At 40.8% G+C, this 26,195-nt stretch overlaps 1 protein-coding gene across 3 annotated transcripts in view; it reads right to left on the bottom strand.

Annotated features, from left to right (window-relative positions):
* Positions 1 to 26,118, bottom strand: part of ncor1 (nuclear receptor corepressor 1) — a 53,408-nt gene extending 27,290 nt beyond the window's left edge. For all 3 annotated transcript variants that reach the window (XM_068729426.1, XM_068729428.1, XM_068729427.1), the window contains exons 1-15: positions 26,002 to 26,118; positions 22,358 to 22,538; positions 19,872 to 19,966; positions 19,473 to 19,680; positions 18,981 to 19,163; positions 16,317 to 16,430; positions 14,926 to 14,982; positions 14,719 to 14,771; positions 13,948 to 14,014; positions 11,840 to 12,012; positions 10,561 to 10,651; positions 10,186 to 10,364; positions 9,966 to 10,020; positions 8,863 to 8,964; positions 1 to 80 (exon numbers count right to left, since the gene is read on the bottom strand). The exon at positions 1 to 80 is cut by the window's left edge and continues 51 nt beyond it. In XM_068729426.1, coding sequence (XP_068585527.1) covers positions 1 to 80; positions 8,863 to 8,964; positions 9,966 to 10,020; positions 10,186 to 10,364; positions 10,561 to 10,651; positions 11,840 to 12,012; positions 13,948 to 14,014; positions 14,719 to 14,771; positions 14,926 to 14,982; positions 16,317 to 16,430; positions 18,981 to 19,163; positions 19,473 to 19,680; positions 19,872 to 19,966; positions 22,358 to 22,468 — 1,568 coding nt within the window. In that variant the 5' untranslated portion in view covers positions 22,469 to 22,538; positions 26,002 to 26,118. The remainder of the gene's footprint in view (positions 81 to 8,862; positions 8,965 to 9,965; positions 10,021 to 10,185; positions 10,365 to 10,560; positions 10,652 to 11,839; positions 12,013 to 13,947; positions 14,015 to 14,718; positions 14,772 to 14,925; positions 14,983 to 16,316; positions 16,431 to 18,980; positions 19,164 to 19,472; positions 19,681 to 19,871; positions 19,967 to 22,357; positions 22,539 to 26,001) is intronic.
* Between the last annotated feature and the right edge of the window lie 77 nt (positions 26,119 to 26,195).

Raw genomic sequence — 26,195 nt, 5'->3', positions numbered from 1 at the left:
TCTTTTTTCTCAGATTTCTCAGTTTTTTCCTCTTCAGTTTTTTCGTCTGACTTGTCTTCTTGTGAGGGACGTGTTATTTGCTGCAGACAAAACACAGGGAAAATATTTAGCAGGTTCTCCTTGAAACAAAAATGTCAATGTGTAGGTTACTAAAAGTGATTTAGGTTGCCAAAAAAATGAAAGAATACTTTTCAGTCCTTAAAGATGTCAGAAGATGTAAAAACCTAGCCTGTTATACATTTAAATGGTAATTCAAACAACTACAAGCATTCACTTTGGGGTTTTTTCCCTCCCATCTTCCACCAGTCAAAAACTGACACTTTTACACACTTCCTGGTCCAGTTTTCCTGCATACTATCAAGCAGTAGGAACTTCAAATTGTATAGCAGTGCCTGCACTGGCCCTGTGAGCCCAGAGGACCATCTAAAACCGTACAACAGAAGATGGACATGAATAGTGAGCTTAAATATTCAGTTTGATAAACAGACTGACTCAGTCAGGTAAATGGCAGAAATGTATGCTGCCATCTGGTAATAGATCCACTGCTTTCAAGCTGCACAATTTCCTCAAAACTAATATACGAACACTAATAATAATGTAATACACCAAATATAACGACTACAGGTAAAGGACTGAAGTTACAAGATGAAAAGCCTAGTCATACATTCTGTACAGAGGTTCAGGCTATGCCGTATATATTGATAATCTTTACATAGTCCAGCATCTGCAGATATGACACACTATTGTAAACGTTGCAGATACAGTTCACTGATTGGTCTGTTTTACTTACAAAATTGAAGTACAAAATTGTACAAAAGTACAAAATTGAACAGGACAGCAGAGTCGCTGTCCATCTTTCGGCGCAGGCTGAAAACCCACCTCTTCAGGAAGTGCTACCCTGAGCCTTCCACTTAGCACTTATTGTATTCATACTAGCTTGTTGCACTTATTGTATTCGTATTACTTATAGCACCAACTGTTTTTCTTGTTTCTGCCCTGTACTTTGGCTCTGAGTTATGCTCTGCTTCATGCTCTTAGATGCTTGTTTGGAAAAGGAAATGTACTTATGACTTCTGGTGACTAGTAGTTCTTTTGATTACCAATGTTGATGCACTTATTGTAAGTCGCTTTGGATAAAAGCGTTTGCTAAATGACTGTAATGTAATGTAATGAAGTGGCAATAGACAAGTTTTTTTGTACTTTAACTTAGTATTGTGACGTAAATGTTGATTGCACAACATACAGCTATAGAATAATGATCAGCTTTTAGATTGGTTCCCTACGATCCTTCGCCTTGCATGGCAGCTGGATTCTCGCAATGTCACGAGATTGCGTGAGAAATGCCGGACCACACATCACACGAAAACACATCTTGTCAGAATTCATGTAAGGCGTTTGTGTCTGGCGAGCCAGTGACCGGACCAATCAGCCTCCTGTGAGGATCTACCGTGGGCGACAGGCGTTGCTTAGATGTGCATGGGACGACGCGGGGAGAGGCGGCTGTTTGCTCTATACAACAATAGGTGGCTCCTAAAGAAGTTAGCGTAGATGCTGCAAGAGCATCAGTTATATCAGGAAGAAGAAGGGCAGAGAACTGCACTATGGGCTTTTTTCTATGCATAAGATGCTTTTGCTCTTCTCCCGGCCCCTGAGCCTGCCCTTTCCAGTGACGTCTTCTCAGGTGGTTCTGCGTAACAAACCGTCTGGCTGGTCAGGTTATATAAGCCTCGCTTTCACTATGCTATTCTGTCTGCCACGGGGTACAATCTCCTGGGAAAATGAAGGCTCGATATTTAGCACAAAGGAAGTGCGTCAACCACTGCACACATTATCATTGCGCAACCAAAACGGGAACAGGATATCGCTTTTGCTTTCCCCGGGAGCTATTGTTAGCTATCTCCAGTTCCCCAAAAGTATCAATGTCATTTCTTTGCAGTTACTGTTCCTAGTATCGGAAATGGCGCACGGTAGATAAAACCAAAGGTACTGTGGAGAACTAAATTCAGTATGTTCTGTGCAGTGTTGCCAACTCTTTTCCAATAACAGTATCTGGCACGAGCTCCAAAGGTTGCTAAAAGTAACGTCATGCTCTCACTTGCATGATGGTGACGCCATAGGGCATTCATTTACACAAGTGGTAGAGGCGCTACAATACTGCTAAAAGAATGCGACCACTGTGGTCTGTGCGATCAAATCTCAAAGTGTCTGTATGGTGTCATGGGTGCATTCTAACCCGTCCACTTGTGATCCGATCACCCAAGACGCGTGTTAATGCCGGGTCCGAACAGGGCGAAGTCTCAGTAAATCCCTCGAAGAGAGAAAAGGGCTTGACCATGACACTCATTACAAATGTTATACAACACTGCTCCAGATAATTATACCTCATGTAGAAAAGACGATCGTCTAAGTGTTTAAAATGAAAACGGCTGAAGAGTCGAGTTCAGATAAGTACAGCAAGAGTCGAGTGAAAACATCATTCAAAAGTGAATTTTAAAAACAGATTGAGGACAGAGCAACATTCTTTTTCATCAGCGCTGGCGCGGTAACCACAGAATGCTTCCTCCTGCCTGTTCCATGAAAGCGCTGTGCTGGAACAAGTCTGGCTATGCCAAGCCAAACATCCCATGCTGGTACCAGATGGAGCCAAGGAATGTGCTCCACTCAATGGTAAAGGCAAAAGATATGGACTGAGGTAACGAGAGGGGAGACTGGGGTACAACTGAAAAAAACAAAAAAACAGGGTTATGGCCGCCTGTCTACTTTACAACAACGTGCTACTGCACACGTGGAGTCAGCCTGCCATGTCATACTGTAAAGTGTGAGAAAGAAGTGCTTGGCAATTCCACAAAAACGGTTTGAATCAGCGCTCTTTACTGCTTAGGATGAGTTAATTACGGAGGTGTATCTATACTATGTGTGTGACGATTTAAATAAAGTTTGGTTTTTTTTAGTGGCTGCTCTTGCCAGCTCTAACCAAAGACTGCTAATAATCGCATGGGTTTTGCCTGCTAGAGTGGAGCTACATGACTAGAAAGATCAAATCTTCAGTAATGGAAAGCAAACTGCATGTGATGCTCTCACAGGTTTACCCCACATGTACTGCACAGTTCACAGCCTTTCCTTCTTGTGCTTTAAACCGGTTGGGAGACGAAACTGGAAAATGTGATTCTTAGTTGATGTCATCGCTGTTCGCTCTTTTTTCTTCAAGATTGTTGCTTACGCGTTTACTTACACATGTACTTTGTGATGCAGATCAGACTTATTAGCTATGACGGTGCTTTCTACAGTATTTCAAAAGTGTGTTAAACCATATATAGAATATCGCATGCTGAAAATAGCATGGGAGTACAGTAACGTTTGGTATGATGATGCAGCTCCACTGTGAACATTTCTTTAAGGGAAGCCCTGCAGACTCAGAGCTCAGATTGCAGGTTGATGTATGCAGAAAGGACCGTGTCAAACTTGGACTGGGACTTGAACTCTTGACTCATTTCCTGCCTGCAGTAGTCTGCAAAGCATGTTTTTGGCACTCGACCATTTCAGAGACTTACATTTTTTGCAGGATGGACCGGTCTGTTTTAGATCAGTTATCCTGTCCCGTACATGTCTTTCAGTGAGACTGTTCTGGTTGGCTCCGGGAGCGCTCGTGTTTGCTTTGGAGGTGGTCAGAGAGCCGTGGCATTCCTGCCTCTTCTCCCACACTGCTTAAAAAGAGCCTCTACACAGATGTTCTCCAAAAGTCAATGAGGCCCTGTGGTTCTGTGGTTCTTTCACTGTTTTTAAATGGAGCTCTTTCCTGACCTGGCTTGAATATTTTAAGAGTTTTAATTTCTCCCCTCTTTTGCTGATTCACGGGTGCTGTTTGATTTAGGAAATGACAGAGCCACAAGTCAATCTTCCCTTTCTTACCACAGAACTTAGGCCACCAGAGGAATCTCTCACTCTTGCTTTGGGCTATTTCACTGCAGGAGTAGAACATTTAAAATCTACTGAAATATTACTCTGCATCACCTCCATTACAGATATTGCCTTCATCTGACACAACTACAAAAAACAATGCTTGTAACAGGAAATAAACGTAAACAAATACATTTAACAGCAGCATTTAACCCCATAGTATATGGCTTGCATTCATTTTGGGTAAAATGCAGCATACAGCTGATTGAACTCTCTAGCAATCATGGTTAGAAAAATGTACTGTCAAAATAAAAGGTAAAAAATACCAAGCATTTGCCACAGTTACCTTTGTTACTGGGAGCTCTGTGAGGGAAAAACTACTCGTCGGTGTTACAACCAAAGAAGTCTACTTGACTGCTTTAAAGAAAGGAGCTCTCAAGGTACATTTTGCCCTTTTGGACCCAGAAAAGAACAGAAATGTCCAAAGAGTAATACATACGTTACCCACCTTATATATGTGAGGCTATATAGAGTATACTGACCACAGTGTAAAAAAATAATATTTAAAAACAATAGAGAGGAGATGGCTACCAAGATAAGATGTCTGTCTACTTTATTCTATACGCTTTACTTTGCCAACCAGAACAGGAATATTATCTCGGTAACATCTTCATAAATGAAACATTTCACGATTCAAAACACTACCAGCTAAATTGAGTAAAACTACTAAAACATTGCACTGACAACTGCACATTTCTCACACCTTTCTTCATAAGTGCTGATGTTATGTTTATTTTGCATTCTGGCATTTTACCACAAACATCCTCCGGACTTTTGCTCTTCTGATGAATGTGTTGCGTTAGCAAGTTCAACAACAAAATGTGGCCTGTAGGCTTTTGTTGAACATCAGATTAAATTGAAGGGATCAGTGTCGTAAAACTGGATTTATTTTGCAGCGTTGCAATGAAAGCTGTAATTCTTGCCATGACAATGTGTCTAATTTAAAAAAAAGTTTAAACATTGACAATTCTGATAACTGATAATAACTACTTCTCTAAAATAGGATTAAAGGGCACTGTGGTGAACCAGTGATCGACGATAACTACCACATTACTCCAACCGTATGATCTAAACTGCCAAATAAACTGGAATAAAAAATACTTTTTGTTTTCACAGTAAAGCCCTGGGAGGTCACTGACATAAATATAAAAGTTACAGCATTAAGTTACATATAACTTTATGAATTGTAAAAATAAATTAGCATATGAACATATCATGTGCATTGCACATCTTAGTACAAACACTAGATGTCGACTAAATGTTGTTCTGTTTGTTACATGTTAATATCAGATTTGCAGATTTCTATCTTACATTTGCATTGTAAACCATTACAGAAACTAATATGGGTATTTGGCAATAACTGTCTGTTGTAACTTTACTTATTTACACATGAAATATAAATATTTCACATAGGCACTTTAATTAAAAATAAGATTTAAGGGCAACAGTTACAGAAATACTGTTTGTAATATGTGGGCACCAATAATTGACTGCAATGTCAAATGTTAAACTGTTTATTAGTGTTGTGTAATTACTTTGCTAGAAAACTAATTTACTAAGGTATATGGGGCTTTCTGGTATAGAAACACTGATTTGTTGCAGTGTAACTGGTTGAAAACTACACATTTACTGTTGTTTGGCCAGTGACTCCTTAGATGTTTCTGTATATGGCCCAAAATCGCTGTCCAAAATGGACCTGCATATAAACTGTAGTAACACTAACGCTGCACAAAGAAACAAATAATTGTTGAAAAATGTTCCTTTACCGAGCAAAGAGGTTTTTTTGTCAGACCAGAGTAATATGAGCGACCAGAACCTCAGACGTGACCAGGTATTCATGGTGCAATTTCTACTTTTGAAAATAACTAATCACGTGGTAGCAGACTCTGTGTGTGTGTGTGTGTGTGTGTGTGTGTGTGTGTGTGTGTGTGTGTGGGGGGGGGGGGGGGGGGGGGGGGGTGTCATTTGTGTGTGTTCACAAGCAGAGTCAGCGGATTAATTTCGACAAAAAAGGTGCAGTTATTTAGATTTAGCTGACATGGGGGACATAAACTTCCATGTTTGAAGCACATTTTCTCAAGGAATTGTATGACGTTGCCAGCGTGTCTAACGCCTATAAGCACTATAACATATATTAAAAACTAACTCATATATGTTCTCCTCTCAAAAGTCCGTCCCCATAGCATAAACACGCGTACACATACATTCTACATAGTTCTGGCTCGACCGTTAAATTAAAAACCTTGTCTCCACGTGTCCTAGAAAAACTACCCTAAAATAGCCGAGTTTGTCTGCCTACGAGCCTCAAGTAAATATGTAGGCTAAGAAGCGAACAGCAACAGAGCGATAAAAAATACAACACGGGGAGAAAAAGCAAGAAGATACGGAACAGGAGAAAACAAACGGAGTGCGCTATCGACTAAAAAGCAAACCCTGTGGTTTCAAAGCTAGAGACATACCTGCAAGCTCATTTGCTGGTCATAAAACCCCTTTTGCTGTGCTGCGAGTCACAGCTTACCGGTGTTGTAAATGTGAGTTTACCCTCCAGTACTTCCATAGCGGTTGTAACGGTAGCAGTCGAGGGGCAGGACAGCACCATAGCAGAGCTCCTTAGAAGGGCTGCCGGGCCACGGCACCGCCGCACATATTCCGGGAAAGCGTGTCATCAGGCCGCTTAAGCCGCCCAAAGAATTGTCCATCTCACATGCACGCACTAATCTATGCAGGGTCACTCAAGGTAATCCCTGCCGAGCACTCCTCTTTGATTGGCACTCACAGCAGCACAGCGTTTTTGGGCCTGTCAGATGGCCGGGCTGTACCAACTCCGCTGTTTCAGAGAGGGGTGACTCTCTCTCTCTCCCTCTCCCTCTCCCTCTCAGAGGAACAGAAGAAAAAGGAAATGGAAAGCCTAAAAAAACAATAGCGCGCGCACAAACACACGCACATACATACACACGCACAGACATATACACACACACACACACACACACACACACACACACACACACACCAGATAAACTGCCAGCACTGACTCCGTCTCGCTCAGGGTTTTTTCTCTCAGTTTCACTCACTCGCCCTACATTCCATTGCTCGTGCTTTTGCTCACTCCGTCCCCTTCCTCCCCTTTCTAATGACTCGCTCGCCCTGCATTTGTTAAGTCACACCAGTAGCTTGGAAATCAACTACTTCCTGATGTGTATTAATGCAAAGACAAAAAAAATAAATTCACAACATTCTCAACAACCATAAGATGGTTTGGGGGGACGGGGACGGAGACGGACGGACATCAGAGCTATTGAAGCAACTGACCTGAATCTCAAACTGTTAATAGAGGCCATCTTACATCCACTTTTAGATTAAAGTGACAACCCATAAAAATCATGCGTTTGTGTTCCGATCCTGCAACACATGTAAAAACAATCTTAAAGGAACAACATTTAATGACTACGAAACTGTGACATCCACGTTAGGCAGCGCACTACAGATGCTGAACATCAACAACCTCATATTCATCGGTGTTCAAAAGTCAAACGAGTATTGGACCAATGATCCCTTTTCTGATGATCTCACTGAGATAATGAATGATGAAGATATAACAAAACCCATGCCGATTTACAAACTCTGCATTAACGGACAACAAACACTGTAAGCACAAAAAGCAAGTATTGATCCACCATTTGAAAAGACGGCGTACTCCAAAAAACCCACAGAGATACCTCCTCCCATGTAAAGACACAGTCCACAACGGTATTACATAGAACATGAGTTCGACAACACAAGAGACAGAATGTCCTGTTTCAAGGCCTGTGGCGTCAGTGAAGTGGGTAAAAAGCCCAGCAAGGACAAAAAAACATCCAACAGAATGAGTGATATCAATATTTAATGTCAGCCAAGACAGGGTTTGTGAGACGTTGCATCTTTTTCTACTGGATTTTGGTGCAAGACAACATTCATATAAAGCCTGAAGCAACAATCTGTGTGCAACAACAAATGTTCACAGCAGTCCTTTTGTAGTTTTCTTTTTACCGTGGCATCTACAAAGTTCACATTCCAGGTTTGACAGTAATTTCACACGAAGGCTTTAGAAAATAAAAATCTTTATGGAGCCCCGTGCAGCAGAGACAGCTATAGCATGCTAACAGAAGTTCTTCAAATTAATCTAGCTTCTTCATATTTATCACAGTATCAAGCATAGAGACAAACTGGAACGTCTTCTTAAAAGCTTCAGTGTGCAATTATATATTTGATGGAGAATATCATCAGCTTTGTTGCTAATTAATCCTCTATACAGCATGGCCGTTTCAGGACGTCTCAAACTCAAAATGTACATTGGAAGACTTGGTTCAACTGTCATCAGACTCAAAACTTTGCCGAACGATAATTTACTGGGAGCCACAGCGTCAGTTTCCTGAACACATTTTCCAGAATGTGCAAACTCCTATCTATATAATTAAATATAATCTATTAATCTATATTTGATGAAGTTTACATACTGTATCTTTTACAGATAATGCTGATGTATCTTTTAGAGAACTGACAAAAATCAAACTGTAGCCATATCACAATAATCTAAGGGTTGATTACTTATAATTCAAGAACAGGAGGTTCTTGAGTGTTTCCTATTTCACTGGCTCTCTGCCTCATGAATAGTGCCAGCTATGTAGGAAAACAACTCCTTAAGGGGTGTGGTGCATGTGCAATATATGTGGTAGACATATATCTGTCATACACAATCACAGACTTGACGAGGAGACATGAAACAGGTGTGTCAGAATTCAGACAAACCCAATGCTGCACCCGTAGTCCCCTGGCAGAGTCGTAAACTCCCTGTTATTTCATCTGTGGCCATTTATCTGGTAAACCACAACAGCAACAAACAGATATTTAATAAAGTCTCAGGTTTACCTGGTTCCTTCCTCTCCGTCTTCCATAGTTTCGCCTCACCAGCGTCTTGTAGTTGTGGTTCTTCTTGGTCAAGTAGTAGTAAAGGACACAGTCAGCAACACACTGAAACAAGAAACGGCATGTTATTAAACACGTGACACTGAAACCAGAGGCAACATGGCCAAGTCTGCATCATCAAGATGTCAAATTTAAAGTTGATGTGTGTGTGTGTGTGTGTGTGTGTGTGTGTGTGTGTGTGTGTGTGCGTGCGTGCGTGCGTGCGTGCGTGCGTGCGTGCGTGCGTGCGTGCGTGCGTGTGTGACCAATGGGTGAAGGGTTCTACTGACCCAAAGAGTGCAGAGTTTTTAATATATTTCTATATTCATTTTGAACAACAGGAAGAAAAAAAAAAAAACACATCACTATCTGGTACACAATAGACCAGAATAAGCAGTTTGGATCCATAGAAGATGTTAAAATAAATGCTCAGTGCAAAAAGACTCATTACAGTCTGTATAGGACTGTATTTTATTGTTAAATAGTGATCATATAAACATTTTACAGTTGCACACAGAGTTTGGCAACAGAAGTAGTTTTCAAGCTATGCAAGGGTTTTGATTACCAAAGATCACAAATGCAGCCTTTGTTGACTTACTGGATAGCGTGGTTAAAGTGTGCTAAAAACACAATTATTTTTGATCAGTCCGATGGTAGTCAACACGTTCAATAGCTTGCAACCATAACCGTAAGTTACTACGAGAAACCACGGACGCATTTGGCTCAAAGTCACCAGATAACACGGTCACTTGTAAACTGAAACACCTGCTGCACCGAAACGATCGTGATCCTGTGGGTATTCTGTAGAACTTGAGTCTGCTGTTGGAATATCAATTCTGACAACAGACCATGCACCAACCAGACATTTTGATGACGGTTACAGTTTTAAATCAATGTAAACGTAAACCTTGCTAACTCGTCTGGATGGCTGGGGCAAAACACCACCTACACACGCATAATTTTGATGACACTGCTGTAAAAGTGTGTATAGAGCTTTAAGGTCATGAATCCCAACTATTTATAGTATTGCATTTCTGACAAAAATGGACACATTGGCACCAGTTTACCTTTCTCTCCAGATAGGAGGCAATCAGGCCAAAGTTTTTGGGGTGCTGGACAAACCTGGAAAGAGATACCAGTGGTTATTCTTGTGCCGAAACCAAAAAATACATCAGTGAAAGTCCAAGGTGGCATTAAGGTCTATAAACCATAGCTGCACTTCAGACTTACAGGGACAAGCTGTGGCACAGACACTCTTGTGCCGCCAACACAACAAAAACAACTCACTTCTCCTTAAAGATCTCCTTTTCGTGTTCGGTCCAAACATTCATGAACTGCCGGGCTTTGTAAACCTTCATCGGGTCATCCATCAGGCCGTTCATGTTAATGAACTTCACTCGCCTCTGCTCCAAGTCGTACATCATGGGAGGAATCACGGACAGTTGTCTCATCTGTTTCTCGTTGTTCTGTGGGACATGGACAGTGGCCTCAGTTACTCCACTAGAGAACAGTCTCCTTGTTCAGTAAACCATCTCTCTGCTATTCATGAGGATGTAAAAAAACACAATTTGTTTAACTTCTTTTTAGAGTGTTGTCATCTAGGTTTGTGGTTTCACATCTAAGTCCACTAATCCATTGAAAGGCCCGCCAGATAAGACCTACCTCCTGCTCAGAAAGGCCGTCTATGATTTCAGAGATCTCATGCTCGCTTCTTGCAATTGTTGCAGAAAGGCCCGTTCCTCTTTGTCCAACCCTGTAGAAAACAGGCACATGGTGTGTTACAAAAAACAACTTTTATTTTATTTGTCACATAAAATTTGTATGTTGTTCAAAGACGATATTAGTTTCGTTCCACTTCCATTCTTTTCAGAGGAAATACAATTTCAAAGGCATCCGTGACTTAGTCACAGTTGTTTCTTTTCCAACCAAAACCAGAGTCAAATTGCTAAGATGAGCAACAGGAGACAGAACTGACATTTTGTGCTTTCGTTAAAATCTCCCAGCATAGGAACAACCAGACGCTGGACCCTGTCCCCGTCTCCCTCCCTTCCCAGAGGCACCCAGACAGCCAGAGTCTCCGCCCAAAGTAGTCCTCTATTTAGATGATCGCTGTACAAACATCGTTAAAATGGAGGAGACCATTTTAATGTCCGGGTGTGTCGCTACAGGTCTTGTCAACATTATCAAAGCATCAAAAGATTTTGAGTGATTATGATTTCACTCTAGTCCCTCCATCTTTGTCCACGTCCCGACATTAATTAGATCCCTCACTGTTTAAACTAAAAGGTTTTTTACTTCTGTACTGTGCGATTTGAGGTGATGTGCGAACAAAAAGGGCCGCTCCTGTATGAAATGCAAGCAGAAGCTCATATTTCACTGTAGGCTTCTACTTTGTCCGATGTCAATCCACTCGATCACAGTATTAAACAGAAACCGTAAAAATATATCAGAGGAATACCTTTCGTCTCCTTCCACCAGCCAATTATTTGTCTGCATGAGAGTTGCAACAACTGCTCTGTTAACCGATCAATGATTGATTTTTCAAGTTATATCAACAAAACTAAACTAAATTAAGCAGTTCAAATATGTAAACATGGGCTCACAGAAATTGTTATGAGGATTTACACAATTTAATTTGTTCACATTTCAAAGACAAACTGATGAATCAGTCAACTGGGAAAATAATCATCAGATTAATTAATAATGAAAAAGTTAGTTGCAGCCTCAGCCTGTATGAAGACACAGTTCACTCATGCCAATGTAAACCAATATGCACTATGGAATAGAGGGAGACTGTAACGCAAAGGGGAGACTTGTATTAGTGTGCTTCTGAACCTCTGAAATTCTGAAGAACCAAACGTAGCCAAACGCATGTTGTACCCCAGCATGCAGTATAATGTCACAATGTTGACCAGTCCCAGGTGAAAACCAGTCACGTTACCTCTGGAAGCGCTCCTGCTGCTCTCTCTGCTTGCGGATCTCAGGGAACTGCCTTTCATAGTACTCCCGTGTTCTGCTGTCCTTGGCTTTGCGTCTGGGGTTGTTCTCCATTCGCTCCACCTTCTTCTCCCACGCTTCCATCAGCTGGTCATAGCGCTGGCAGATGTTCTGTTCCTGCGTACACAGCATGGAAAATGTTACATCAGGAGTGGGAGTGAGTAATTACAGTAAGAGCCAAAATTATTTCATGACAATCCAACGAGGATACAATACCATGAGGGAGCTGGTATTTTTGGATTCCCAACTAAAATCACCTGCATCTAGACTGTTTCCATAAACCACTGTAGATGCTACAATTCAAAAAGGATATGGACATCTGCCATTCCTATTATGTTACATCAATATAGGTTATTTAAAACAAAGGCTACTTTGTGAAAAACCTCTCAGACAAATTCTAACCATCGGACTACCTGGCAACAAAGGCTGTGATGTCTCTAATTCCTAGATTTGAGAGGTGTAAATGAATCAGTGACCGTTTTATCTTTTAAGTACACCTGTCGGTGAAATCAATGTTGCGGCTTATCTTGAACATGAAAAGAAACATAAACAGAACGACAGACAAGCTGCAGAAACTTGTGGGAGCAGAAGAGTTGAGAGAGAACATGCTGTTCAGGAATTTATGCACATTGCAATGTTGTTACAGAAGCTTACTTTTCAATCAGCACATCAAATTATTTACATTTGGTTTGGCAAATTATAATTGGATAGGAGAAACAGTCTGGGTTTTCCTGCTAAAAGCACTTTTACGATATCAAAAACTAAAATCAAAGGAGCTTAAATGTTTAGAGACGATATGGAAAGATTCCTGTATTGGGAGGACAATGCAGCCTCATTTCCGCTTTCTGCAGCCAGGGACACACAATTCACCTTCCTCTTGGCATGAAGCCATGTGCACTCTGCCATTGTTCAGAGTCCAAAAGGTCCATGTGACCCCGACAGGGAACAGGCAGGGAAAAGTGGGACTCTCTGAACCATTGCAAAACAAAAAAGAGCCAGGTGTTTCAACATGGGGCGATTCAGAAATATTGAAATCAATAGTAACTGATAAGAGAGAAACGGTGGTATTTCTCAGATCTGTTCTTCGATGTGGCAATATTTATATTATAATTTCACTGCTGCTTACAACACCGTTCAACAAACAAGAGGAAACCAAAGTGTTCCCTGTGCTGTAAATAAACACATTGTTTTTATCAGCCATGCCAACAACGTGGCTCAAGTGATGGAAATGTTGGTCCACCACTTCGGACTGAAATAGCTTGATTGCCAAGAACTTTTGTAGACAGTCGTGGTCCCCAGATAACAGCCTACTGACTTGATTGATGGTTTGAGTGAAATGTCTTAAAAACTATTGGATGGATTGCCATGAAATTTGGTTCAGATATTCTTGTCGGCCCCAAATGATCTTTAGTGATTCATTAACTTTCATCATCATGTCAAAATATGAATTAGTCAAATACTTTGGTTTAATACCAAATACCTGCAAAACTAATGGCATTCCCATCATTCTAAGCTGCACTTTGCTTTAGCAGATGTCAGCATGTTAACACGCACACTAAACTAAGATGGTGACGATGGTAAACATCAGCGTTGTCACTCTGAGCATGTTAGCCTCACAGGGTTGCTGGCATGGCCATGTAGACTCCTAGAATAAAGACTGCAGCCCACAATTTCTATGTGTCAAACTACAAAGACACCTAGTAATTAGAAGAGTTTCTTATTTTAGAGCAAAAGTATGCAGTTCCTTGTTCATGTGTAATATGAAAACTGTGTTCTCTCCCGAGTGTGCAAACGTTAAAACTGAACAGTTTGTTGAATCAGAGTGTGTCAATATTACATCGCTTTAAGTAAACAGGGAAGAGACCACCTATCAAAGGCTCTGACAATCCCACTAATATTTCCCCTGGTCAGCGGAGTGCAAACACCCAGATGGTATGATGAGACCATTACACTGACTGTGGCAATAGGTGGCGCCTCTAAAGGTCGTGTCTAGAGCACTGACACAAATACCTAGAACTTCCACAATGCCTTCCTAACAGCGGGGACACTTACCCTTTGTTTACGAGCATGGTTCCTCCTCTTAAAAAACAAAATCAGCTTCTTCCGCATGACTTGGTTGCTAAAAGAGAAGAACACTTAATCAGAGAAATGACAATATTACAATGTTCATTAGCAAAATTATTGTGGTATTTAACAGAAAGCATACAACACTTCGCAACATATAAAAAGGTAATGCCCAACAAGAAATCATATTATTATTTCAGTAGAAAAGAGAGAAGTAGTCCCTTCAGTTAGTTCAAGAGTACATTTGTAAATTGTAACATTCTTAGAGAGATAGCGACAAAAAACAACATGGACATCACTGTTTGTTTTCACTTTCGCAGCTCGAAAATACTGGGAACTCTTCTATTGAAACATGACGGCGGCTGTGGAGAGAGAATGGTGAGAGAGCCGACCCCGAGAGTGTGGCCTGTGCAGCAGATTCACACAGAAGGGGTCTCTGTCCTGATAAAAGATAAAAGCCAGACGGGACGCTCCCCAGGTACACACTGATACGCGGTTTTATCCTAGACGGTCTGGCCTTCAAACCCCAACACAACCCTACTTTGAAAACACACCTAATTCAGACGCTCGTTCTTTGGCTTCCTTTCGACTCGCCAATCAGATTAAGACAGAATTATCAGCTGAGTTTATCTCGCTGATGTCAGCACTACATCCAACACTTTCCTCCGCTGAGATGGTGTCTATATTTTCGGTCTGGTAAGCGTCATGTCTGCTGTGATGTTCATGAAATTAATCTATATGAGAAACGTAGATACTCACGTCTTGATGTTGTCATGGTACACCTTGGTGTCTGATGGCTGATTGTAGAGGGGCTAAGGAGAGAGAAAGCAGACCACGGACAACCAGCGGATTAATCATTAGCTGTTAGACAAGCAGTAATATTAAAGTTGCCACTGAGCCAAGCATGACCTATTCCTCAAAACCCATGTAAGGAGAAAAAGCATCATTGACCATTAAATCACATACCAGCTCAACCTTAGGACCAAGACCTTCCAATACTTTATGGGCCTCTTCAGCTTTTTTCTAGAAACAAAGAACCAGAGACCATATCTTAATTACAAGGTCAACAAAAGTCAAGAGATACTGTGATTTGAGCAAGTTCAAAAACAAAACATTTCACCTGGATTAACGTCCCATCTGACAATCAATATGATATATAGGTTATACTCGTAGAATAGTTATGAGACAGTGTAATTGCTACAGCTTCAACGGAAGCTTCACTTAATGAAGGAGCTTAATGTGGCCATTTGTTTAAACATTTTACAATTTTTGTCTTGTAATTCATCTCGATTCATCATTTTAGATGCATTTAATTTGCTCTTGGAGTATGAGCTTGGGCAATTAAGTGAGCCGTTTCTCCTGCCTGAAAGTAACGATATATGATCAAAGAAAAACATTTTAAACAAATGTTCCCGCTGGATCATAATAAACAGTTTTCCTGGATCAGTGAAGGCACTGAATAACTCCCGGTTTCCCCGTTTCATAAGCTCACATCTACAGCCTGGGACAAACAACGATGACTGCCAGCCTAAAGGTTTAATGGTTGGCCGAGAAGGAAGGCGTGTCTCAGCACTCTGCTACCACAACATTGTCTGACAGACATGAACTACAGTGACCTCCATGAACACACACTCACCCATTCCCTTATTGTTCAGCTAAAATACAGATGAGGAGGACTGCCTCTGCGCCCGACTTCAAGTGTAATGTATTCCTTGTTAATTTTTTTAATTTTGAGAAAAAATAAATTAGGAAATATCTGAGAAAATTGCAGTGCAGTGAAAACATGGGTTACTTTGTAACACTGCTGCAAAACATCATTGTCATTATCATGGGCACCACTGCTATTGAAGAATAGAACCACTAGAGAAGTTATGTTAGTTCTTGCATTTCCTGTAGCTGCTTCACAATAAAAGCCATCCGGCTTGTTTGCCAGGGGACAACTTAAACTTTAAAAAAAAAAAAAGAAGGAAATGTTCAGTTTGCATTAGCAGTAACTTCACCTTAACCCTATTTGAGCTGTGTTAAAGCTCAGTAACATAAGTAACATAAAGCGGATACTTATGAGTATGAGCAGGCACACGAGAGAAAACTAAACTCCAAACCAAAATGGATCGAGGGAGGAGACTGTAACGCGGTTATCCCCTGCTGTGCTGAGCTTGGCGCAGCTCCGCACAATTTTAGCTGGTAAACGGTGGCTGGTGGAAAAACAAAAGTAGCTTCTTCCAGCTTTGAGGAAGCACAGAGATGAGGGATATAAAAAAAAATGTCTGTAATTGTTTAGAACACAAACAGAATGGCCCAGGAAGACAGTGTGTCAGTGTGTCGGTGTGTCTTGGCGTTTGCAGCAGATTACGAACCCTGTTCTCATCGTAGATGATCTGGACTATGCTGCGATGCTTGTGCTCCACTGGGGGAGGGGTCACTGGCTTTTCTGGCTCCACTGGCTTTGCTGCTTCCTCCTCCAGTTGTTGCTAAGAAACAACACCAACACAAAACATTTTGACCAACAGCACACAAGACAAAACACACAGGAAAATATGGGGAGCCTCCTTTCTTTCTATTCACCACCCAATCAAACATTTTGCATGGTTTTTGTCTGTATTCGTTTTCATATGGAAAGAAATGGTGGAAAATACAGATGCATCAACACCGTGCTGATCTCAGCTTAGATCTAAAGGCCCCTGCGGGCAATATCAGATTACTCTCTACAGGCTTGTTCAAGTATAAATTTTTTTTTTTAACAGAACTGAAGGTTTGAACTGGTGAGTGTTTAATAGATCAATGATTACAAGTTAAAGGTTATGTAAACTATCAGGTTACAGAGACGAGATTAGGAGTTCCTGAAATACGTCAAATAAACAAATAAATCCCTGAAAGTCTTGGGAAACCGCAGACTGAAAAAACCAAGACGTACTCTCTCCGAGCAAAGCTCCTCTAACCATCTAATGAGACGAAATTTCACAAAAGATAGCAGGAGGAAAATTGCACAAACTAATAGATGAGATAATCCAGACAAGAAAACTAAGCCTATAGCTCTTATCAGTTTTTCAGAGCAGTCAGATGATGTGAACAAGCTTGTTAAGCCATAGACCCAAAAGCATCTTATGAACTGCTTTCAAACACTTCTAATGTGTCAATTAAAACTGAGCTAGCCTAGAGGGCATAAGCCAAAGTTACACTTTGCGCATCTGTGAGTCCACATGACGTGTGCATATGCTTTGTGTGAACGTCTGCGTATTGGCACTTTGTCGTGACTGTGCGGACCCTTCTTCACGAAGCCACTACGTTACAAGTGTTAGGGCAGCAATGTAGTGTGAATGTGTAGAAAGGGTGCTACAGGCGGACAGTATAAACAGAATTGCTACATGTCCATGATGTCCATGTACCCGTCTGTTTGGGAATATAACCTAGTCCTAAAGGAACAGTGTGTAGGTTTGATTTACCTATGATTTCATTAGTGTATAATCACCTGAAACTAAGTTTCCGTTCGCTTAGAATGAGCTTTTCATATCTACATAGGGAACAGGTCCTCTTAACGGAGTCTGCCATGTTACACCGCCATGATTCTACAGTAGCCCAGGGCGCTCTAGAGAGCCTTTCGCGTTTTATACATAACCTGAAGGCCAACATAGTTCTCCAACGTAGTTCTCCCTTTATACAGTGAGGAGTGAATGGAGGCGTTTAAAAAAATTGAATGGAATCTCACTGTGATATGCCACTAAATCCTACACACTGCACCTTTAAGTAGAAGCCTCCTCTTTAACACTAAGTAGAGCCTGTTAACATTATCACCAGAGTATTCAGAGACCACTGAAAAAAAGCTCAAAGCTAGCTACAAGTTAAGCTGATAACTTGTTACAATTGTCACATCAAGCGGATGCCTCAGTTCCGAATGTCTATGTCACTTTATTCTCTTAACAATATTTCTATTCAAATTGTATCTGGATTATTAACTTGGGACAGTCGCTGAATAAAGAATAATAAGTCACCCCTGACTACATTCGTGACTATGTGAGAAAAATCACTTTCGTGGTAGAGTTACCGTCAATCCTGTTCTTTAAAAATGTAGTTACACTACATTTAAATCCACTACAAGACATTAACGACTTATACTTAGTGTTTTATAATCACACTCCATTTTATAAAAGCAACGACGTTTAACAGGTCATCATTACCATCACTTCAGTCTCTCATGGGTTATTTGCTCAATTATAATAGCAAACAAAATCATTACTTGTACCCAGTTTTCCATTGTGTTTGGTGCATGTTCAGAGACTAAATGTTTTACTAGTCATTAAGGGTGGAGCGATACGGTATTCATCCGGTACAGTGTGCAACATCGTTTCGTTTACGCCCTGTGACCCAAACTGTCAAAGTAGTCTAATGTCAACTACTCGCACAAGCAGAACAGAAATTCTGGAGCATGGAGTTGAAGTTGTCCATTAGCCGTAGCAGCACTGTAGCATGCTAGTCGGCTTAACCCGGTTTGTCAGGCTCAATGGACAACAATTTGGTCAAACTTTATTCAATTGAAGTCGGGTATATCACTTTTAATTTACGGCGACATCACTCAAATGTGCCAATTAGCGGACCAAAACAAAAACAGGTTTGCAGCTGACCACCCTCGATACAGAATTAGAGCATCGGGTCAAAGTGCTTGAGCCCTGCTACAATGAGTTCACGTGTTCATTTTAGTCAGTCTGTTGTACAATCCATGTATAAACAAGACAAAGCTGAAGTTCAGGAATTATCAAGAGCCTTACATTTACATAACAGACATTTGTGATATTTATTTTATTTATGCTTATTGACAATATGCCACTATTTGAGTACTGTAACAATTACACAAAGAAGTATGGCCAACGAGCCACTGTTAAATGTTTACATTTTTTAAATAAATGAAAAAAGATCCATTAGTTTTCCCTGCTGTAGTGAAAACATACCAAACAGTGACACTAAAACCAAGATGCATACCGAACCATGAATTTTGTGTACTGTTCCACCCCTACCAGGTAACCAACCTGCTTTTTCTTCAACTTGAAAATCTGCTGCTCCACCTTCGCAATCTCTCGGTCCACGCGGTCCATACTCTGGATCAGCTCCTCTTTGGATAGTTTGGAAGGAGACGCGTCCTGATCGTCGCCCATGTGTAGTGCAGGTCCTCCTGAGGACTGGGACTCCCCTTTGACGGAGTACTGAGAGTCCTGGCCAAAAGTAAAAAAAGCTTCATTGAGCTTGTGAAACAACTACAGTTCAAGATCTGTACAAAACCGAATGATTATATCTAGTCCTCTAATCACAGAGATGTCAGAAGGTCTTTCTCATTACAATGAGAGGGCTAAGAGGGTTCTCTACAATCACTAGTACTGTAAACCCTGTTGTGCTATTGTTCAATATACTATAACTATTGAAATGTGAAGTGTCACCTGAGTAACTCCGTTTGTCTCTGTAAGGACAAAAATGCAAATGTGACTTCTTGGTTGCAAAAGTCAGTGGAAAGGAACAAGACCCACCTTTTTGACCTCCACAGAGGCCCTTAGACCGTCTTGTACTGCGTGGGTCATGGGCAGGACGATACCCCCCGCAGTGGAAGGCGTGCGGCTGATGTGGCCCTCAACAACAGTCTCCATGCGAGGGCGTTTAGACTCCAAGGCCTCATGCTCCGACTGGGCTGAGATGGAATGAAACTGCTGCTCGTAGCCATGGCGCCTCTCTGGAGGCCTGAGGAACAGAAGTAAACAAGGAATTTGCAGAAGCTACATCTGGTTGTCTCAATGTACGATTCCCAAACTGTAATCTGGGGACATCCATGGCATCCGTGAGGGAGAGCAGAAGAAGAAGAAGAAAAAAAAAACAAAAAACTACTATCCAGTACACATCCTAATATTAGAGAATGTTAAAAGAAGCCTTACCTTTCAGTTCCAGGGTGGAATTCAGAGAGTAAAGATGGTCTTCTCCGACCCTGGGGATCTTGCATATGAGTCCGATAGTCTGGGACGGTGAAATCCTGAAGGCAATAGAACCACACCAAGATTAAATTTATAATGTAATCTGATTGAGGTCAAAACAGTGTGAAAGAGAGGGGGGTGGGGGTGAGGAGGTCTGGGTGTAAAGCAGTGCACAGGTCGTCAGTAGAGAAAAGAAAGAAATGCAACATCATGAGATCCTGCAAAGCTGCAACTACAACGAAGCACTTTACAAATGCGGCAACCAAAATCACGCTTCCAGAGAGACAAAGTCCTGTCTACGCTGAGCAACACATCCATCTTATGCAACAGATACGCCTCAGTTTTAATCAATACAGCCGTCTACACCGGCTGCTTTATGCACACTTTACAATCCAAACTTTTTTTCTCTCAACTTGCACAACATCGATTGTGTCTGTGAGCGCTCGCTGTTAAAAGCTGTCTGAGGGGAATCCTGGTGACCTAGGGGTATAAGGCACTCACCATTTAATTGCAACGTCCCAAGTTGAAGTTTGGCTGGGGACCTTTGTTGCATGTCACCTCCCCCCCCATTTCCTGTAAGCACTCTGCTGTACTCAATCTAATAAAGGCAACGTTCCTAAATTAACTCTATGGGCGTTTTTACCACTAAACAACAGCAGCTCTCAGTAGAAGATATGGACACAAAGTCAGCATTAGGAGGTCTATTTGCTGAATATTAAAAACTAATCAACGGTGCTTATTCCATCGGTTAAAATAACAAGGTTTGCACATTTATTATCAGTACGGGAGGAGATGCCCGTGTCGCTTAGAATAAGAAATAAATACTGGGAAGATGAAAGAAATAAAATGTAATAGTAAACTGCCGAAAAACGGTTGGCCAGGAAGTGGGGCAAGACTTCGGCCCCGTTTCAAACTTCTCATCAGAGCACAATGAAATGACTGAAACCAGTAGCACTGCTCCGGTTTGATGCGGCAAACTGAAAATAATTTCGTTGATGACAAGATAATTGAATAAACTCTTTTTAATACACCAACGCTTCTATCCAAAAAGCTATTGGGTAAAGACCACATAAATGCTATCAGCCCAGTTTGACCAAACAAGCCTGAACAAGCAAATGCAGTTACAGGAATCATTTCATAACTCCAGTTTTGTCCCAGATTTAAGCAAACAATCCAAATGCCCAGAAATGTACCGCTGAAATTTTTCTGTGAAAGTAAGCTTCTCAAAAGGGTGCCATCCAAAACGGATAACAAACATTATCCAATATTCACAACAGTCAAATGAACACGCAACTGCAAAGTGAGCTGCAATTCAATATTAAAAAAACTTTACATAATTATGATTGAACTGAAAACCACAAATATTTGATCAGTACTGAGACCAGAATATTCGCCGACATTTCTTCATCTTAATTAGGGCCTACATTTAAATTGATACACTTTTTTTGTTTAGTATAAAAAGCTGTAAACATGCCAAAAGTGTACTAATATAAAAAATGTAATGTCTTTCATCACATTAAATGAGTGCCTTATTAAAGTTAAAATATTAATAAAACCAGAGTCAAAAATATAAACACTATTAGTATTGCTCCACCGCAGATAAAAAACAGCAACGTTTCACTAGCAGGTTGTCGATGTAGTGAACATGCAGTTGCAGCTGGGTTTGGGCAACCGAGAGACCTTAGACTGGGTTAGCTAGGCTGAGCCGGCACCACAGACTGTGTGTAGCTGCAGATCAGCCATGAAGAGGTCAGCGGACACACGCTACCTGTTCAGCTTAACCGCCAACACGGATTGAAGATGCAGCCCAAATATCTCTGACATTCTGCCGTGACTGCCCTACAATGTTCATAGATTTAATACAAATAAACTGGTTGATCCCATGAGCCCAAATTCTACTCGTTGTTCAATGCAACAAACTCTTCCACACAATCATCAGTACTGCTTTGTGCAGACCTGAATTTTAAGTATGAACCCAACACACCAAGGTCAACGGTGACCCTGAGTCCAAATACTTTTATTGGAAAATCTGGCTCGAATCTTTGTCAGGATGGGACGACACAACAATCACAACACATTACGTCGAATTAAACCCTGACCCAGTGATGGTCAGGAAACTACAGGAAAAATGTAGCACTAGACAGACTGCAAATGTAACCATTTCATTGTATTTAGTAACTGTGCTTCTTGTACAGTACCAATATGGTTAATTAGTTTTGATTCTTTATATTTTCAAGTCAAACACTGCACTCAATAGCAGAAGAAAAATCTATTTTGATCTCAGGATCCAAGATGGAGCTGTTTGTCACTACTCACTGTAAAACACTGACTCATAAGTAAAATAAAGTCAACGCACAAAAGCCAACAGTGTCGAGAGTGCTGGCCCAAGTAAGACAAAAACAAACGCGGCTGTAAGCTTCAAATACAACAATGCAGTGGGGAAGTTTTACCTGTTGGTGGCGCGAGCCGGAGAAGGTGTACTGGACAGAATGTGGCGGGTACCGGCTCTGCTCGCTACTGAAGCTCCCCTGGCTGGGGGGGTAGCCCGAGCTACTGGACATCCTGACTCAGTGCTGCTGCTGCTGCTGCTTCAGGGGTTTTAGCTAGACCATGTTTGGAGAAACAAACCACCTGCACCAAGACAGAAACAGAAAATGTACTAGAATCTAAGAAAACAAAGCAGACAACTCACATTAAATCAAACTAGAAATGCAGCATGTTTGAGAGACGTGGTGCTGCAGCATCAGTCAGAGAAGTCTATTGAGCGTCTGGTATGCTATCACGTTAGTATGCACTACATTAATTTAGCACTGCAAGAGGGAGCGCCACAAATCTTATTGATAGTATGTTGGTTAAAAACACTGAATTTATTGAACAAAGAAAGTCAGAGAAGTCCAGCATCACTTTTCTTAAATATTTCTGTTTCCATGCAGGTGAGTGCAGGCCTAAAGCACTGCTCTGCTGATGACACCTCTTATTGTCAGTGTAGGTGTAATAAATTAGAATGAAATCTAAAATACACCACTCTTAGCTCTTACTTTACCTGCAGCGGTGGCAATCTAAATCAAGGCTTTCAAACCAAAAGTGCAAGGGTGATCTTTGAACAACTGGTACATTAAAAAAGAACATAGGGCTGTTCAGCTGCAGCTCTGGAAAACACCAAAACAGTATCTCTGTGGGTGGAAAGAACAGGGCCTGTTCTTTGAAAATGGATAACTGAGATAACTTGATTTGACTGTCGAATTTGTTACCAGTCTGGATTATGTTTTGTTCTTTACAGTGGTCTAAAATATAATAATAAAAAGTCTCTCCGTCTATCAAACATTCAGATCTTAATAATAGTTTGAGGTGTATGAACCTAATTGTGTCAGTATTGTTGAAAAGAACAGATCTCAGTCTAAAAACAGATCAACTAAAACATTGCCAATAGGCATTTTGCGGATAATTGATAATCTCTTTATGTTAATAACAAACAATTTCAGCAGAATGATGTACTCCAAATATTTGCAAATTAATGTAATTCTTATGAAAAAAAGACTATGCTTTGTACTGTTAAAGGGTCACCAATCAATAGTAGTTGGAAGATACAGGTTTAGTTGCATAGTTAACATAATTTTCTTAAATACCTTTGTATGATAAAAAAACCCAATACAAATGTAACCTACAGATAAATAGTTCCACACTCAAATCTAGAGAAAGTTTAGCCGATTTCATCTATTGTTCAAACAATCTGTTGTTAATTGAAGGGATTGGCCGAGTGTGTCGTAGCCATTTCATAGCTTAACATTTTGTTCATAGGAAAATTCCTCAGTTTTTAATTAACTTCAGCTATGCAGCTAAGGTAGAAAGGTGCAGGTGAACCGTACACGTCATGCCGACCAATCATACGAGCAGTGATCACGGTTTCAGCTTTCTACTCATGTTTCCATTAGGCTGCTTCTGAATAACACCCCATGGTTATCTGATATTCTAATTTCATCCAAGATTAACACATAAATCCTCCACTTGCATTCAAGCAGACATGTTAGTCGAATGGAAATGATCAAGTTCATTTTGGCTGCTTATAAGTCCTGTTGGCAATATGCGGAGAATAGGACAGAGCCAGGAAGCATGGACACACAGTACTTTTCAAATGAACAAACACATAAACTTTTTACTTGGTTTGACTATTTTACGGGCACCGAACACGCACGCAGGAAACATTTCTGCATCACTGGATTGTTTTTTGTCACAGGGATCCAGCATATCAATCTGTGTTCTGCTGGCTCAGGCATTTTTATTCTAGGTCTGCAAGATTTACAGCATGGCCACAATGCCAAGACATCATGATGCTAACTTCAGGGATAGAAAAGCACCAACCGTTACCACCATAACCAGGGTGGGAAGCTGTTATTTTATTTCAATCCGCAGGCCACATAGTTTGCTTGGTCCCATGATTTGAGATCCACTTTCAAAATTTCAGGAGTGACTCTAAAAATATCATCAATGACTAGTAAAAAAAAAAAAAAAACCTAGCCAGCCACAGTGGATGATGATGTTTTTTTTTTACCATAAATTAAAGAGCCTTTACCCATTTAGAATGACACAACTTTGCATCATACGTTTGAAAACCACAAAAGCAAGGGTTATGTTTTCTACACAAACACCAAACAGGTCATGGATCTGGTTCTTCAGTGTATGTGAGGCAAAGTCTCATTTTTTAGGAGTATCTTTTAGATTTGAGCCAAACTCAAAGCAAATTGTCCAAAAGTGACATGTATGGCATGGCAGACATGCATGTCAAAATGTGAGGAGCAATTAAAAAATAACAAAAGAAAAGCTGAGAGAGAGCACTTTGCATCACTTCAGCTGCCTGTTCTGTTCTTTTATTAACTTAATTGACCATTTTGGGGTCTTCGGTTAAGTTGATAGACCAAAAGGATAATTGAACAATCAACTGAAATTGACAACATGACTAAATTAAATCAAATGCATGCTTTAAAATTAAGAACTCTGGGTGATGACCGAATATACACCAGTATGGCTGACAATTAATGAGACAGGAAACAAAAAAAGTGTTGCACTGGTGCTGTTAGGGAGGATTTTGTCACATGGAGGTCTTTATAAATACATTATTTGTTCCTGAGCTCCCAATGAAAAAATGAAAAAGAAAAAAAGCAGACCTCCTGAGTTAAAGCCTGCCAGTCTCCCTGTTTCGCAAGACATCAAATCCCTGATTTTTAATATACAAAGCAACTGAATAATATTAATATGCTTACCATCAGAAGCAGCTGCTGCACCCCTGGATTGTGACCTGACTATGCACAACCTGTTTCTCAGTTGCTGTTTTTTCTTACATTTGTAATAACTTGTAAAGAAATCCATGATAGGAATCAATGAATGGGCCTTTTCAGTTTACACTTTGTCCCTTTCTCATATCTTTTTACATGACGCATGAATGTAACGTTACTTTAAAAATACTGTGACTACAGTACATTCGCTCCAGGGTGTTCCCCTACATCTGGGGAATTTTAATTGTATTTTCAAAAGTAGTTCAATGTATTTTGAAAGAAGAGGCGTGCAGTCTCAGGCAAAAGAAGGACTTATGATTATTTAGCTTTTCGTTACACGCTGAAGTTCTTCGTACAGTTCATTTTAGAAAGCGATGGTTTCTGGTGGTTTCCATGCAAACCCAGCAGCCGTGGTGAACTTCGTGGCCTCATACGCGGCCTAGCAGTGAGAAATACTGCTTCTGCGTGTTGTTATTGTTGTCTTTTAACACCAACATGTCATAAAAACGCAATTGGATTTGTAGCTTATCTTGGGGGATGGGTCTATTTCCACAACAGAGCTCTTCCGGAAATGCACCAAAAGCACGCACAATAATAAACGTCCGCTTAAAAAGGTTGCGCTACTTTGACATTACAGAGTAGTAGGACAACGTCTAAGATGTTGTTGTTGTTGTCGCTAGCTAGCTAACTTAGCCCGTATTTCACCTTTGAATTCTCAACCACGTCGCCATCTTGCAAGGCAGATTTTCATCGTAGACCGGGGCGCTTACATTGCGAGCTAATTAGACGTGTTGCTTTGCTGCTTATTAGCGATATGTACTCACCCCATACTTAGAAAAAATACCGATGAGAGAGAAATGTATCCCTGTGCAGATATGTGTCAATTGTTGATTGTAAATCCGCGGGTTGTGAGCTGTGGACGACTGGGCAGACTGAAGGCTGCGCCGCATTTGTCGGTCGATGTCCTGGCAGGGTAAAATAAATTGTCCTCACTCGGTTGACTCCACGGGGGGACTGG

The sequence above is a fragment of the Cebidichthys violaceus genome, unplaced genomic scaffold, assembly GCF_023349555.1.
Source record: "Cebidichthys violaceus isolate CVI_PGR_0920_01 unplaced genomic scaffold, fCebVio1.0.p SCAF_46, whole genome shotgun sequence".
NCBI lineage: Eukaryota > Metazoa > Chordata > Actinopteri > Perciformes > Stichaeidae > Cebidichthys > Cebidichthys violaceus.
Note: the sequence above shows the minus strand (reverse complement) of the source record. Positions and strands in the feature narration are given on the sequence as shown.